Source organism: Orbicella franksi, chromosome 3 (assembly GCF_964199315.1).
Source record: "Orbicella franksi chromosome 3, jaOrbFran1.1, whole genome shotgun sequence".
NCBI classification, from domain to species: Eukaryota; Metazoa; Cnidaria; class Anthozoa; order Scleractinia; family Merulinidae; genus Orbicella; species Orbicella franksi.
This window is the reverse complement of record NC_138147.1, coordinates 4,600,564-4,615,759: the sequence shown is the minus strand read 5'-3', so window position 1 is coordinate 4,615,759 and position 15,196 is coordinate 4,600,564. Positions and strand designations below refer to the sequence as shown.

Genomic DNA, 15,196 nt, shown 5'->3' with positions numbered 1-15,196 from the left:
TGTTTTCTCTTAGAACATTCGCAGAACATCGGAGGAATACCTTGCAGCAGCCATGTCGGCGTATACACTGTGCATATTAATCTCTAATAGGAAAAAAATTCTGGCACATTTTTATACAAGTGAAGGGTGGCACATCCGCGCATATTGATTACAGACGTTGCAGCTTCGCTGGACCACTAGCGCGATTCTGTTTTCTAGCACACACGTATTGTAAACTGGTTGTCGAAGATTGGTTGTCGAAATGCGCCGCTCGCGCGATTCTGTTTTTCTGGCACACACGCACCACACACGTATTGCTGCAAGAACATCTGTGCCAGAACCCTCACTATCTATGTGTGTTACTTCGTCATCAAAGTTTCTAAGCAACGCGACATGTCCTCATTACGTCACGCTTCTGCTTGATCGGATGAACACAATCGGAAACTCTTTGAGTTTTGCCCCTTGTTCATCAGACTATCTGCTGTGATGGTGAAAGGGACGACGGGTTCTTCTTGCAGGAAGGTGAGGTATACTTGTGTTTCCAGATCCGGCCAGAAAGATGAACTTTAGCCCTCCCTTCATTTCACATAGCTTCATAACCTGAGAGTGAGTTCTATAAGGTTTTTGAGGCTTAAATCTGAACTCAACTGAACTATTCATAGAAACGCCCGGTGATCTTTGTACAATAGCATTCACAACAGCTGCCATTGAGTCAGACGTGAGTGTGTAGATATGGAACATCTCTCGCAATTCTTGATTATTCACTGCTATCCTTTATATTTACCACTGAGAATGTAACCTAGGAGTTGTCGGCTAAGCTCTGTATTCTGTGAGATTTTATGAGTTATGCACATTCGAATCTGGTGATTCTAACAATGCATGCATTAGTCCAACGAACCAAGGCGTCAAACTGGTTTAAATAAATCACACTTAGCTTGTTAACAAGGCAATGTCCAGCGAGACCAATTGCTGTTCAGATTTCAGATTTCAAACTAGAAGTTGAAACTATCTTTATAAAAAGTTCTTCATGTTATCAACTGGAGATTTTTCAAAACATGATCGGCCCTCGATCACTCTCTTGAAGTAATCACTCTGTTTTACATTGTTGGCATCGCAGTCGAGGCCTCAGGGCTTTCCAGTTGCAATCAAGCGGCAAAACCGAATGATCGCTAATTTATATTCATCACGACTCCGGTCGCATGCCGATTAGGATACCAAACTATAAAGCGGCAAAGTATGCCTAACTATGCATTTGTCTCAGTTATAACTGAGCTAATCAAAACTATAACAAAATTCTCGAACTTGATTGGCTATCAGCAGCCCGATTTGAGCATTAATTGGACAGTGTACGCGTCATGCTTGTAATTGGACAGTACGCGTCATTTTGCGCGCGCTATTGCGGTGCACTTTGCTGAGTAAACTGCGGTGTTTTTCAGCATTCATAACGACGTTTAATCGTTAAGCGATCAATCGATGATTTGCTCGTTTCTCGAATTTTGTCATAGTTTTGATTAATTGGTCGTGTCGTCAAAACAAATCGAACTCCCGCTTCGCGGTCGTCCGATTTTGTTAATCACTCGTATGATTACAGACCGAATTGGACTCCACTCAGTCCTATTATATTACCATTATTAATCGGCAGTTGAGTCACAGAAGTTTCTTGGCCTCGTAGACAAAGAAATCGTGCTTCAGTGAACTCCTTTACTGATTTGCGTTCAGTTGCTTTGTGTCTGTGGAGACAAAAGTCTTTGTCGGACACACATCACTGAAGATTTGTTGTCTCTACAGTGAAACAAAGTGCTAAGCTATGAAAGGCGTGCAACTTTGGAATTAAATCTGAACAACATACGCAACTTGTTTCAAGGAAATTAGCTTTCGTGGCAACCATGGCTTCTGACTGTCCGGGAAAAAGTTCCATTTTTTCAAGAAAAGAATGTTGAGAATAAAACTGAATCACTTATGCAAAAGTCAAAGGCCGGGTACTGGAATTTCTGACGATGACGATGGTTTTATCGCAATATCTCAGTCGATTCCTATTTCCGTTTTTTACATTCCGATTTTTAGGGACAAGAAAAGTAAATGAAGAACCGCGCAGGCAAATGGTTTTGGGCCCTTTTAGAGCCGGAGTTCTTTCAACACACCAAAATCATTTTACAAACTTCTGAAATTAATGGTCCAGTTATTTTGCTGCTACTATCATAGGTGATAAATTACTCCTTAATTTTGGCGGAAATTTCAGCGTTAATTTGTGATTTCACATGCATATAAAAGTCAATACAAGAAACAAGTCCTTGAAAGACCCACGATTGTGCACGAAATCCTTGCGGTGAGAAACGCGCGAATTACGGTCTCGCTCGCCGAACTAAGCGGAAGAGGGATTACTCGTAGTCCATAGTTACGCTCCTAGAGAGTGGAAAAATAACTTTAAGGCATTAGAAGCTTTACTAAGGGTCAGGGATTCAAGAATGATCGCGAAATTCTTTTTGAAACTAACTTACGCTTCACTGATATTATGATAATCGACAGTCGTGACACCTACTGTTTGTTTTCTGTTTCATTTAAGACACATCTAATTTACGTATTCATTCATGCCTATTATTAGGTAATTTGTTTTTAAGTGAAAAATATGTTGACAGGACTAAAGCAAATTGAATGCTAGTTTATAAAAAGAGTAGGTTTTAAACCTTTAATTTCATTTATTGCTGAATACTTTCTTATCTCTTCTAGGAGAGAGCGCAGGCCAGTTAAAGTTATCTTTGGTCATTCTTAAAAGGTATGTACTATGCGTTAATTAAAATAAAGTGACATGCGGAGTTCCGTCACAACCCACGGGGTATAGCGATTACAGATTCAAAGATGATTTACTTAATATTCTAAAAGCAAGTGCGGGGATCAACCTAGATTATTTCTTTTGAGAATATCTTCCTTCGGCATCTAATAATTTGTATTAACTTAGATGTTACGTTTAGCCTGAAAGTTCTATACATCTTACAAATTATACTTGACAGTGCGACCAGTGTACTACAAGAATCCCCACGCAACTTTATCGCTTGCGTCTGTGTGCTTTTTAAGCTTGAAACAACCAGGGACAATTATTCCAATTGCTTTAGCTAAAGGGTTTTATTGGTCAGAAATAACGGGTATAAAGAAGACATTGCCGGATGGTGAACACATCGATGGAGTTCAGTTCGATAACGAAGTTGGAAGTTCGAGTTCGTCGGTACTATTTTTATGATTACTTTTCAAATTGAAGTGAGTCGTCTTTTCATTGCAGATGCTGAGGAACGTGAAGTGGTGTTTTATGTTCCTTTTAGTCAGCTGGAAAGTCGAAGCCGGCAGAGGACAAAAAAGTGGAAGAGAAGTAAGTCCCAAAAGCTGTGAGGAGGGAAGCCACGTCCTGAACGAGTGCGAAGAACGCTGTGAATGTCGGGATGGCCAGCTTATTAACTGCTACCGCGTGCGAAAAGAGTTTACTAACATGGAAATCAACCACAGACGACGTTATATCAACGCGTACAAGACGGCTTCAATGAATCCTGCTTTCAAGAAAGAGTATGAAAGATTAGTCACTTTGCATGTTAATACACCTGACGACCTCCTTCATCACTCACCTCGCATATTTTTCCCGTGGCACCGATGGTTCTTGGTTGAGTTCGAGAATCTCCTGCGCAGAATCGACTGTCGTGTGACTTTGCCTTATTGGGACTGGAGCCGAGTTGCTCACTACTGGTGGAATGCATCTGATAGCAACGCGATTTGGAGCTCTGGCGACCACGGGTTAGGTGGCAATGGAAACCCATCAGATGATGACTGTGTCGAGGACGGGCCGTTTAGCAAGGAGAAATGGCGTCTGGTGAAACAAACGGGAGGTGGATGCCTGAGGAGGGAGTTTTTCTATGATAGACTCGATGGCGATACGAAACATTTGAAGAAGACTTTGGCACTGCCGTTTGATAGATTTTTCAAGTTTGAAGGAATAGTGCGCGATACGTACCACGCTCAATTGCACGACTGGATCGGTGGAACGATGACTGATCCGATGACATCCTCTAATGCTCCAGAAATGGTCTTTCATCATGCTTTCCTGGACAAGATTTGGCTCCAATGGCAGAATAAAGGCGAGGATTACAAAAATGCCTACTTTCCCACCACTCATGACAAGCTGTTTCCGTCAAAATACTACAGCTGGGAATAGCTGGATTCAAATAACCTCCCTGGTGGAGTGAAAGTTACCTACGAAGATTGATTAACTGTAAATACATGTCGAAGAGTGAATAAGTCGGTTAGAAATTGTGTAGAGAAACTGTAATGAATCCATCCCTTCGAAATTGAGTGTCATTTCGGCGTTGACGCAATTGAAAAGTCCAGAAGAATTCAAATGTAGCGTTAATTCAAATGCAAGGGAAAAATAAAATTAGGTAACATTAATTCCGCGCTAAGGTTTTCGGATTTAAGGGACATTAGCGCCGAATTTAGGGCATTAGCGCTGAATGCAAGAACATTTAATCCTTTCTCTACACTATATCTGATAAGAATTGCTGAATTTTTTTACTTCGTTCATCTCCGTAGTACACGTGGGTTTGCTGGCGCTATTTTGTAGTTCTCTCAAGTCGATGGACGCGTTTGCATTGCATGGCATGATAGCCATTAGTGCACAGGATTTATCGCAGGAAAACTGGGAGACGGGTAAACCTTGGGAGCATCTCAAGGGCTTGGTCTGTGTTTCTTTTGAGTGCATGTACAGTTTTACGATGTTATATATTGTGATAATGACCAGTTAGGAAGCGCTAAAATTGCCTAAATTGTGTGAAATAGACCCCCTTAAATAATGTTGACAAATATTGTATCGTAATATTATCCCAAAGTGGCAACACTGAAGCGTGCACGTCCAAAGAATTCAAGTGTGGCAGGAAAATCAGTCAACCTCGACAGCTAGCTTCCGCGCTAAGTTTTTCTGGTCAAGCGACAGTAGTCCCGAAACGTATGGTCTTTTTAATAGTATTAGCGCTGAAAGAACACTCAGTTTAATTTTAAACTTAGGAAGAATGCTGGTGGTTTTGACAAATCCTTTCTTTATTTAGAGAAGAATTGATTAATCCTTGGCTTCCTTCATCTGCGGGGTTTGTGTAGATTTTGTTAACGCTTATTCATTAAGTTCTTGTGCCGGACGTATTTCATGATTAGATAAAAGGAGAACCTGGAAAACCAAATGAAACGGGAGTTTTGTTAAAAATAAATAAATAAATAAATAAATAAATAAATAAATAAATAAATTTCTTAATTGTCCACTTCCCCAATGGGGTTTTTCAGGGTCAATGAAACCAAATGAGGAAACAAATAATGCAAATGAACATAACATGATTAAAAATCCCAAATGGCAGGAGGCAGACCAGTTGGCTATTTACAAGCGTGGTGGTCGAGGCGTTGAAGTAGGGTCTACCGAGAAACAACTCCAGCTAAGCTAAGTGGTCAGAGCGGGACTTGAACCTGCGACCTCCGGATTTCAAGTCCGGCTCCCTAACCACTTGGCCATGCTGCCTCCTTGTTCTTTGCCATGGGCAATGTAACGCTCTGTAACGGCTACAAGTGAGGGAAAATATGTAACCAGTCGTCTCGGGAAAGTGCGGGTAAAGCTACGCAAGAGGGATCGCGTGAATGCTTGAAATATCAACAACTGCTTCAGTTGTTGTTGGTTAAGAAAGGCATAGGCGCTCTCAAATTTTATGGAAAAACCAGCCTCGTGAAGAAAATGACCAGACTTGAGATCTATTTATTGTAATTTTGTTACGTTTACTGTGGGTCTTATCAATTTCTTGGGCTTACTTTATTTTCTCAAAGTGTCTAAGAGGCACTCCTAAGCCCGAAAAAATCCCCATATTTAAAGCGTTCTGAAAAGAGTACAGCATAAGTTGTCTTGCACTCCGCTCGCGTGCGTGACTCAAAGGTGAGCCTGCTCGCAGACTACTACGCTGTGGTTGGTCAATATAGTGGGCAGTATTCTACTGTAGGCACTCGGGTCATAAATCGAAAGGGAAAAAACGAGGATCCATACCTTACAGTACGGACCTCGAACTCGGTTAGTGAGAGGAATATAAAATAATACCTCATAATTTGTAATTTGTTAGTCACATCTAAAGAAATCGCATGTGCTGTAGATTATTTTACAAAATAATAGACAGCTAATAGTGGTATTTCCTTAAGACGGTCCCCCAAAATAGACATAGCTTGAGGAATGAGAGAAAACAAACCTCGATGGTCGCAACTTAGAGGAAAAACTTATCACATGATAATAAAATTGTTTTATACCTTTGAGAAATGTCGCGTGTTGCGTTCTTTTTGTGGAACCTTAGATTAATGGTATTGAAAACTACCGTTTTAAATGCCACCTTCGTTTGTGAGTTCCCTCCGGTATCTTTGTGGTCATTTCTTATTTTTGCGTGAGGATTCGTTTCGAAACAAAGGCAAAAGACAACTTGGGACTGGCCTTATGACCGACATTAGTTATCCAAGGTCTCATTCATTCATTCATTCATTCATTCTTTCATTCATTCATTCATTCATTCATTCATTCATTCATTGACTCATTCATTGACTCATTCATTCATTCATTCATTCATTCATTCATTCCTTCCTTCCTTCCTTCCTTCCTTCCTTCCTTCCTTCGTTCATTCACATTGTTGCAAATTGATTTGCAGAACGGCCTGTCAAAAAGTTGCGAAAAAGTGATCAAATTTCTTTTCAAATTGACAATTAACGTGTGACGAACGGCGACCTTTTACTCTAAGTTTGAAAATAAAGTTTTGTAACCAGAGCTTAATAACTGCAGAATGCATCGTTCATGTCGTTCTTATGAATCAATACTAATATGCATCCAAGAAGCCAGACACTAGTTTTAGTCGAGAGGGTCTGGGTTCAAATTTTATCTGTTAGCCGAGAAAGACGAGAAGTGAGGCGCTTTTAATTGATAATACTCAAATTGTAAAATTTACTGAGAGCTGAAATGACTGGAGAGAAAATTTAACAGATAAATGAGATTCCAGTACCTCATTCTGGCCCTATAAAAGTATCTTTAGCTATTTTCCAGCTTGAAAATTAGCCGCCGGAGCGAACATGTGAAGCTGACGTATTGAGCGTTGGTCTTTCGTAACGTTCGGTGGTTAAAAATAGCTGCGGGTTTCACTTGGCCGCCGACTCAGCCCATGAGCCTCTTGAAAAACAAACATCTTTGCTACGAAGACATGATTTATCATGGCAACTATGCACACAACTTAAGCAGTTGTGAAATTAAAACCTGAAAAAAAATATTCAGGCCTGAACGTTCAGATCTGAATTTTCACAACTGCTTAAGTTGTGTGCATAACTGCGATGATCAATCATGTCTTCATATCTTTCTCCGCGGTTCAAATATATGATCTTTCATATATTCACTTGTATTAAGCACCTTTGTTCTTACTCTGTTAATGATACTTTGTCATCAAGTTGTTTAGCAACGCGGCATGTCCTTATTACGTCAAGCTTCTGTTTGGTTGGAAGGAACTGGAGTCGGAAACGGAGTTTCTACCGAAAACGTGCCAAACATATCCTTTGTTTATCAGACTGAGTGTTGTGATAAGTGAAGGGGACGACGAGTACTTCTCAGACTTTTTACAGAAAGGTGAGCTATACTTTTGTTTTAGGTGCACAAAGAGATAGACGTTGATCTTCTTTAATCATTCTTTAATTTCGCAGAGCTTTATAATCTGAGAGTGAGTTCTTTAAGGTTCTCCAGGCTCAAATCTGAACTGAGCATAACTTTCCAATGTATAGAAACGCCAGTTGATTTTTGTATAACAGCTTTCACAACGGCTATACTGTGGTAAGAGTGTGTAGGTATATTTATGGAACATCTCTCGCATTTCTTAAATCTCCACAATTAATCACTGTATTTACCAGTGAGAGTATAAACTTAACTGGGAATCGTCTGCTAAGCCCTGTTTTCTGTGAGATTTTGGCGGTTTTAATAATGCATGCATTAGTCCAACGAACCAAGGCGTTCAACTGGTTTAAATGAACTATTTAGCTTGTTAACAAGGCATGTCCAGCGATACCTATTGGCTGTCCAGGTCTCGATTTGAAATTAGAAATCAAAACTATCTTTTTAAAGAGTTCTGCATGTAATCATCTATGATTAATTAACAGATATTTCAAAATTTATTTGGCCCTCGACCACACTCCTGAAGTAATCATTCTGTTATACATTACAGTCGAACCTCCCGTAAGCGACCACTGTAAATGTCAAACTTAGTTGGTCGCTTACGGGAGGTGATTGCTTACGAGAGCTTAGGCCATGTTGGGTCAAAATTTTGCCTCATTAGCAGATGGTAACTGTAGAGACTTACCCCACGCTCGAATTTTTCATTCATATGAGAAGGCAATTTCGACAAAAATAAGGTACTTCCCATTGAGAAATTTTCATTTCTTGTACTACTCAGGAATATGATAATGTCACAAAACCTTATTATCCAATTTTCGCTCTATTATCTGTCAACAGGTCGCTTGCGGGAGGTTAAAAACAAAAGAAAATTTGAATCTTTTAGCTCTAAAAGTGGTCGCGGTCGCTTACAAGAGGCGGGCGCTTACAAGAGGTTCCAAATATAGTGATTTGACTTGGAAACTTTTGGTATTTTGGAAAAATGGTCGCTGGGGAGAGGTGGTTGCTTACTAGAGGTGGTCGCAACCGGAGGTTCGACTACATTAGCATCGCAATCGCGCCTCAGGGTTTTCCTATTCAATTGCAATTATCAAACGAGAAAACCAAATGATCGCAAAGTTATCTTCAGATCACGACTCTAATGGCAAGAAAGCGGCAAAGTATGCTACGAACTGACTGTCTGGCTATGGATTTTTCTCAGTTTTAACCAAGCTAATCAGGCAGGGTTGATTTTGGCCACGTTACGCTTCTAAGACTTTGAATCATGCTTCAGTGACTTCCTTTTTGTTATGATGATTTGCGTTCTTGCTTTGTGTCGGTGAGGGCAGAAGTCTTGTGGGACACACCTTACTAAAGATTTATTCTCTTCAGTGGCGGATCCAAACCTTGAACTAAGGGGGAGGGAGAGAGACAGCCCGATTTTGTTTTGCTTGCCCTGCCGACTTTTCTTCCTTCCGTGATTTTTTCTTTTCTTACCCAAAATAAGGGAGCCAGCGCCCCCCCCCCCCCCCCGGGCCCCTCCTAGACCCGCCACTGGTCTCTACAGCGAAACACAGGGCTAAGCTATGGAAGGCGTGACCTGTAACTTTAAAATTTCTAAAAAAGACACAGAAAAACACAGCCAATTATTCCTTCGCGGCTGACGATGATTCTTGACCGACTGGAAAGTGAAATTTTCCATTTATCCATGAAAAAGCTTTTGTAAACAGAAATCACTGTCGTAAAAGTTGAAGTCGGGTACCAGAATTTCTAACCGAATCACGATAGTTATATCACAATATCTGTGGATTCTTGTATCCCTGCATGTCCGTTTTTGTTAAGTTTCTGTTTTTAAGATCAAGAGAAGTAAATTATGAGCCGCGTGCGAAGGGTTTTCGCCATCTCAGAGCCGGAGCTCTTCCAACAGTAACCAAAAACCTCGGGCCAAAGACTACAACTTCTGAAATGAATGGTCTAGTGATTTTGTTGCTAAAGTAACATGGGTGCCATATTGAAGGTAATTCCTCTGAAATAAAAGTGACAATAGATTGACAACTTCAATTTTGAAATAAAAAAAGGGGGTGCCCATGCTCATCAAGGAGAAGTGAGGCATTGAAAATGCCCCATTTTGGCATTATTTAATGCTTATTACAAAAACGCATTCCCAGTAATTGTAAAATCTTTGTGAGCCCAGACTCGTAAGAATACGCATTAAACTACAGTCAATACATTGTGTCGGACACAACTAAACATTTTAAGTTTGATTCAGACAGAAAGCTAAATCCTTGATTAAAAATTTAAACCAAATTTCTTGACGTGGTTACCCACTGCAAAATAGAAAAGGCCACAGTGTATCTGCTATTTTTCTTATTTATTCAATTTTCAGCAATAGAAATTAGATCAGTCTTTTCTCACGCAAAGCTTATGATTAGTTGATTACAATGACTGGAAAAAAATTGGGGTGCCCGTGTTCGTTGGTGAGCTAGAGCCATTTTTCAACTGACAGAGCTCAACATCAAGGCAAATCCGTCATGTTTTCAATATGCGCGTGCACGAGCGCGCGCTAATGACGCCATAAATTATGCGCAGTAAGGATGCGCGATGCAAATGTGAGGAATGACCTTAAATAGTCCTTAATTAATTTTGGCGCGAAATTTCAGTGTTAGTTTATAATTTTACACGTGAAATTACAAAACAATGAACAAGAAAAAACCATGGACGATTGTGAGCATAATTTGTCACCCATGATATAAGCTACTTATTAACTGAGAGGGAGGTCTTTACGGGAAAATCTCTAACCTAGACCTAGCCGTATATCCCTGGGGAAAGGTTAAGCCAGATTTTTGAGCAGCTGCTTTTAGAACAAATTCCTCAAATAAGAAAAGACCTCTTAGTTCTGAGGCAGGGAAATTAATGTTATTAAAACTGGGGTACTTACCATTTACATGGGAAAACCGGCAATTCCAGTTGGAAAATCAAATGGTTCGCGCCATTCCGTTTGAGAAGCTTCAGAAAATGTGGGCTGTGATTTGAGGTGATGCTATTTTTCTGCTCTTTTAAGTCTCTCTAACTGATGTGGATATACTTTATAGCTATTCCCTCTCCCGCAACGTGGCATTCACTTGTTTAATGTTTATACCTGAAATTTCCAAACGGGTGGTTTTTGTAAATGGTAAGCACCCCTGATCTTTAATTTCAAAGCCCTTCGGCTCATCTTAATCGAGCTAAACTGTCCAATAATTGTTTACTGCTGTTCGAAAATGAAATCATTGAAAAATATAAACTGGGTTAACTTTCCGAAGCAACTGTGTACACAACTAAGCAAGGGCTGTTTGGAAGCCGGCTACTTGCGTCTGCAAGTCTATTTGTTAAAGTCCCGTTTCCATTGTTTCAGTTCTATCTTTACAAACAGTTACCAAGTCAAAGGGAATGCCACTGATCTCAAACTGTTGTTCTCCGCAGAGACCTTAATCATAATGAAAGCTTTAGCAGAGGTCTCAAGTAGACTTCAAATGGGATGACTCAACAAAAACAGAGACAATATCAGGCATAAATTGCGTATGTGCAAGGTTTCGGCTGAAGAGTTCAGCAGGCTGAACTTTCAAGTTTGATGATACAAGTTTGAAATTAATGGGGTCGACTTGGGGATATGTAAACTGAGGGGAAGCTAAGGTCAGAAAAAGGTGCAAGCCATATCACGTTAACCCATTTGATTCAATTATATGTAAAACAATCTAAAGCGAGATGAAAGGCCGGAAATTTTCATCAATTTTTCTTTGAAAATTTTACGGTCAGTCGCGAAAATGCGGGGTAAAGTTTTTAATCTTAACAATTACATTATTCGTTCTCGATTTCTACGAGGCAACAGTTGCTGAGGCTGAGCTTTGTTCATACTCTTAGAGAGTAGTAAAGTGACTTCTAAGGCTTTAGAAGCTTTAGTAAGGGTCAGGGATTCAAGTAATAATTGCGAATTCTGACGTTTTGATAACTTTCGTTTTAGTGATGGTTATAATTATTGATAATCGCGGCATTTACTTTTTATTTGTTGTTTCATGTTAAGGAACATCTAATTTACGTATTCATTCATGCCTGTTACCAGGTTATCTGTTTTTAAGTGCAAAATATGTTGACAGGACCAAAGCAAATTGAATGTTAGTTTACAAAAGGAATACTGAGTTTTAAACCACTAATTTAATTTGTTGCTGAATACTATTCTTGTCTCTTCCAGGAGAGAGCGCTTGCGAGTTAAAGTTTCCTTTGGTCATTCTTCAAAGGTATGTACCATGCATTAAATATATTGACATGCTTCCGCGATACTCCTTGTAAGATGTAGCAATTAAAAATTCAAAGTTCATGTTATATTCTAAAAACACGTTCCTGTTACTCTTGTCGGATCAAATTAGATTATTTCTTCGAGGGAATATCTTTTCTCTGCTCATAATTGTTTATACTTTAGATGTTACGTTTAGCCGAGTAACAGTTCCTTACATCTTGATAAAAATGGCGAATTAATTTGTCTTAACTCCCAGCCAAATAAAACTACTTTATCTCGAATTAATGACACTTCACTCAAGAAACTCCGGATCCTTGCAACCACATCAGACAAAAAATCACCTCTTGTAAGTAATAACAACCCTAAAGTCGAACTAGACGTAAGCTGACAAAGTTTTATGATGGGTTTACGAACTACGAGCTTAAAATATCTAGCGTCAATTCTTCAAGTTGTCTTATCCGTGGGGTTGTGTTAGTCCGAATGGTAAAAGACACCTGGAGTTCGTTGACGAACAAGCTTCAATAGCACCATGTCGACATACCGGACGCAAACGCCTTGTTTTTAAAATAACTAGAAAATATTTTACGACTAAATGATCGTCGACAACGAATTAATTATAATTATGAAACAAGAGAGGATGTTAAGAGAATTAATCCCACTTATCCATGTGCGCCTTTTTGTTATGGTAATCCTTCTCAAGCTATTTTTAGAGATAATACATATTATTATTTTTACGTTTATCTGTTTTTTCAAACTGAAGAGAGAAATCTTCTTTTCATTGCAGATGCTGAGGAAACAGAATTGGTGTTTTATGTTCCTTTTACTCAGTTGGAACATAGAAGCTTTCAGAGGACAACAAAAAGAAAGAGAAATAAGTGAAAAAAGCTGCGAGGAGGGAAGCCACGTCCTGAACGAGTGCGAAGAACGCTGTGAATGTCCGGATGGCCAGCTTATTGACTGCTACCGCGTGCGAAAAGAGTTTACTAACATGGAAATCAACCACAGACGACGTTATATCAACGCGTACAAGACGGCTTCAATGAATCCTGCTTTCAAGAAAGAGTATGAAAGATTGGTCACTTTGCATGTTAATACACCTGACGACCTCCTTCATCACTCACCTCGCATATTTTTCCCGTGGCACCGATGGTTCTTGGTTGAGTTCGAGAATCTCCTGCGCAGAATCGACTGTCGTGTGACTTTGCCTTATTGGGACTGGAGCCGAGTTGCTCACTACTGGTGGAATGCATCTGATAGCAACGCGATTTGGAGCTCTGGCGACCACGGGTTAGGCGGCAATGGAAACCCATCAGATGATGACTGTGTTGAGGAAGGGCCGTTTAGCGAGGAGAAATGGCGTTTGGTGAAACAAACGGGAGGTGGATGCCTGAGGAGGGCGTTTTTCTATGATAAACTCGATGGCGATACGAAACATTTGAAGAAGACTTTGGCACTGCCGTTTGATAGATTTTTCAAGTTTGAAGGAATAGTGCGCGATACGTACCACGCTCAATTGCACGACTGGATCGGTGGAACGATGACTGATCCGATGACATCCTCTAATGCTCCAGAAATGGTCTTTCATCATGCTTTCCTGGACAAGATTTGGCTCCAATGGCAGAATAAAGGCGAGGATTACAAAAATGCCTACTTTCCCACCACTCATGACAAGCTGTTTCCGTCAAAATACTACAGCTGGGAATAGCTGGATTCAAATAACCTCCCTGGTGGAGTGAAAGTTACCTACGAAGATTGATTAACTGTAAATACATGTCGAAGAGTGAATAAGTCGGTTAGAAATTGTGTAGAGAAACTGTAATGAATCCATCCCTTCGAAATTGAGTGTCATTTCGGCGTTGACGCAATTGAAAAGTCCAGAAGAATTCAAATGTAGCGTTAATTCAAATGCAAGGGAAAAATAAAATTAGGTAACATTAATTCCGCGCTAAGGTTTTCGGATTTAAGGGACATTAGCGCCGAATTTAGGGCATTAGCGCTGAATGCAAGAACATTTAATCCTTTCTCTACACTATATCTGATAAGAATTGCTGAATTTTTTTACTTCGTTCATCTCCGTAGTACACGTGGGTTTGCTGGCGCTATTTTGTAGTTCTCTCAAGTCGATGGACGCGTTTGCATTGCATGGCATGATAGCCATTAGTGCACAGGATTTATCGCAGGAAAACTGGGAGACGGGTAAACCTTGGGAGCGTCTCAAGGGCTTGGTCTGTGTTTCTTTTGAGTACATTTACAGCTTTACGATGTTATATATTGTGATAATGACCAGTTAGGAAGCGCTAAAATTTCCTAAATTGTGTGAAATAGACCCCCTTAAATAATGTTGACAAACATTGTATCGTAATATTATCCAAAAGTGGCAACACTGAAGCGTGCACGTCCAAAGAATTCAAGTGTGGCAGGAAAATCAGTCAACCTCGACAGCTAGCTTCCGCGCTAAGTTTTTCTGGTCAAGCGACAGTAGTCCCGAAACGTATGGTCTTTTTAATAGTATTAGCGCTGAAAGAACACTCAGTTTAATTTTAAACTTAGGAAGAATGCTGGTGGTTTTGACAAATCCTTTCTTTATTTAGAGAAGAATAGATTATTCCCTTGGCTTCTTCCATCTGCGGGGTTTGTGTAGATTTTGTTAACGCTTATTTATTAAGTTCTTGTGCCGGACGTATTTGATGATTAGATAAAAGGAGAACCTGGAAAACCAAATGACACGAGAGTTTTGTTAAAAATAAATAAATAAATAAATAAATAAATAAATAAATAAATTTCTTAATTGTCCACTTTCCCAATGGGGCTTTTCAGGGTCAATGAAACCAAATGAGGAAACAAATAATGCAAATGAACATAACATGATTAAAAATCCCAAATGGCAGGAGGCAGACCAGTTGGCTATTTACAAGCGTGGTAGTCGAGGTGTTGAAGTAGGGTCGACCGAGAAACAACTCCAGCTAAGTTAAGTGGTCAGAGCGGGACTTGAACCTGCGACCTCCGGATCTCAAGTCCGGCTCCCTAACCACTTGGCCATGCTGCCTCCTTGTTCTTTGCCATGGGCAATGTAACGCTCTGTAACGGCTACAAGTGAGGGAAAATATGCAACCAGTCGTCTCGGGAAAGTGCGGGTAAAGCTATCTAAGAGAGATCGCTTGAATGCCTAAAATATCAACAACTGCTTCATTTGTTGTTGGTTAAGAAACGCATAGGCGCTCTCAAATTTCATGGAAAAACCAGCCTCGTGAAGAAAATGACCAGACGTGAGATCT

At 40.0% G+C, this 15,196-nt stretch overlaps 2 protein-coding genes and 1 pseudogene across 3 annotated transcripts in view; all 3 read left to right on the top strand.

Moving 5' to 3' along the window:
* LOC145480787 (uncharacterized) overlaps positions 1 to 15,196 on the top strand; it is a 107,503-nt gene that overhangs the window by 75,514 nt on the left and 16,793 nt on the right. The window lies entirely within an intron of this gene.
* Positions 1,802 to 5,972, top strand: LOC145480781 (tyrosinase-like; annotated as a pseudogene). Its single transcript, XR_014048544.1, has 2 exons — positions 1,802 to 2,752; positions 3,254 to 5,972. The product of XR_014048544.1 is annotated as a tyrosinase-like (transcript).
* LOC145482967 (tyrosinase-like) lies at positions 12,895 to 14,212 on the top strand. The gene has a single exon (XM_081461595.1). It carries the CDS (start codon positions 12,910 to 12,912, stop codon positions 13,624 to 13,626), a length of 717 nt encoding a protein of 238 aa, XP_081317721.1. The 5' UTR covers positions 12,895 to 12,909; the 3' UTR covers positions 13,627 to 14,212.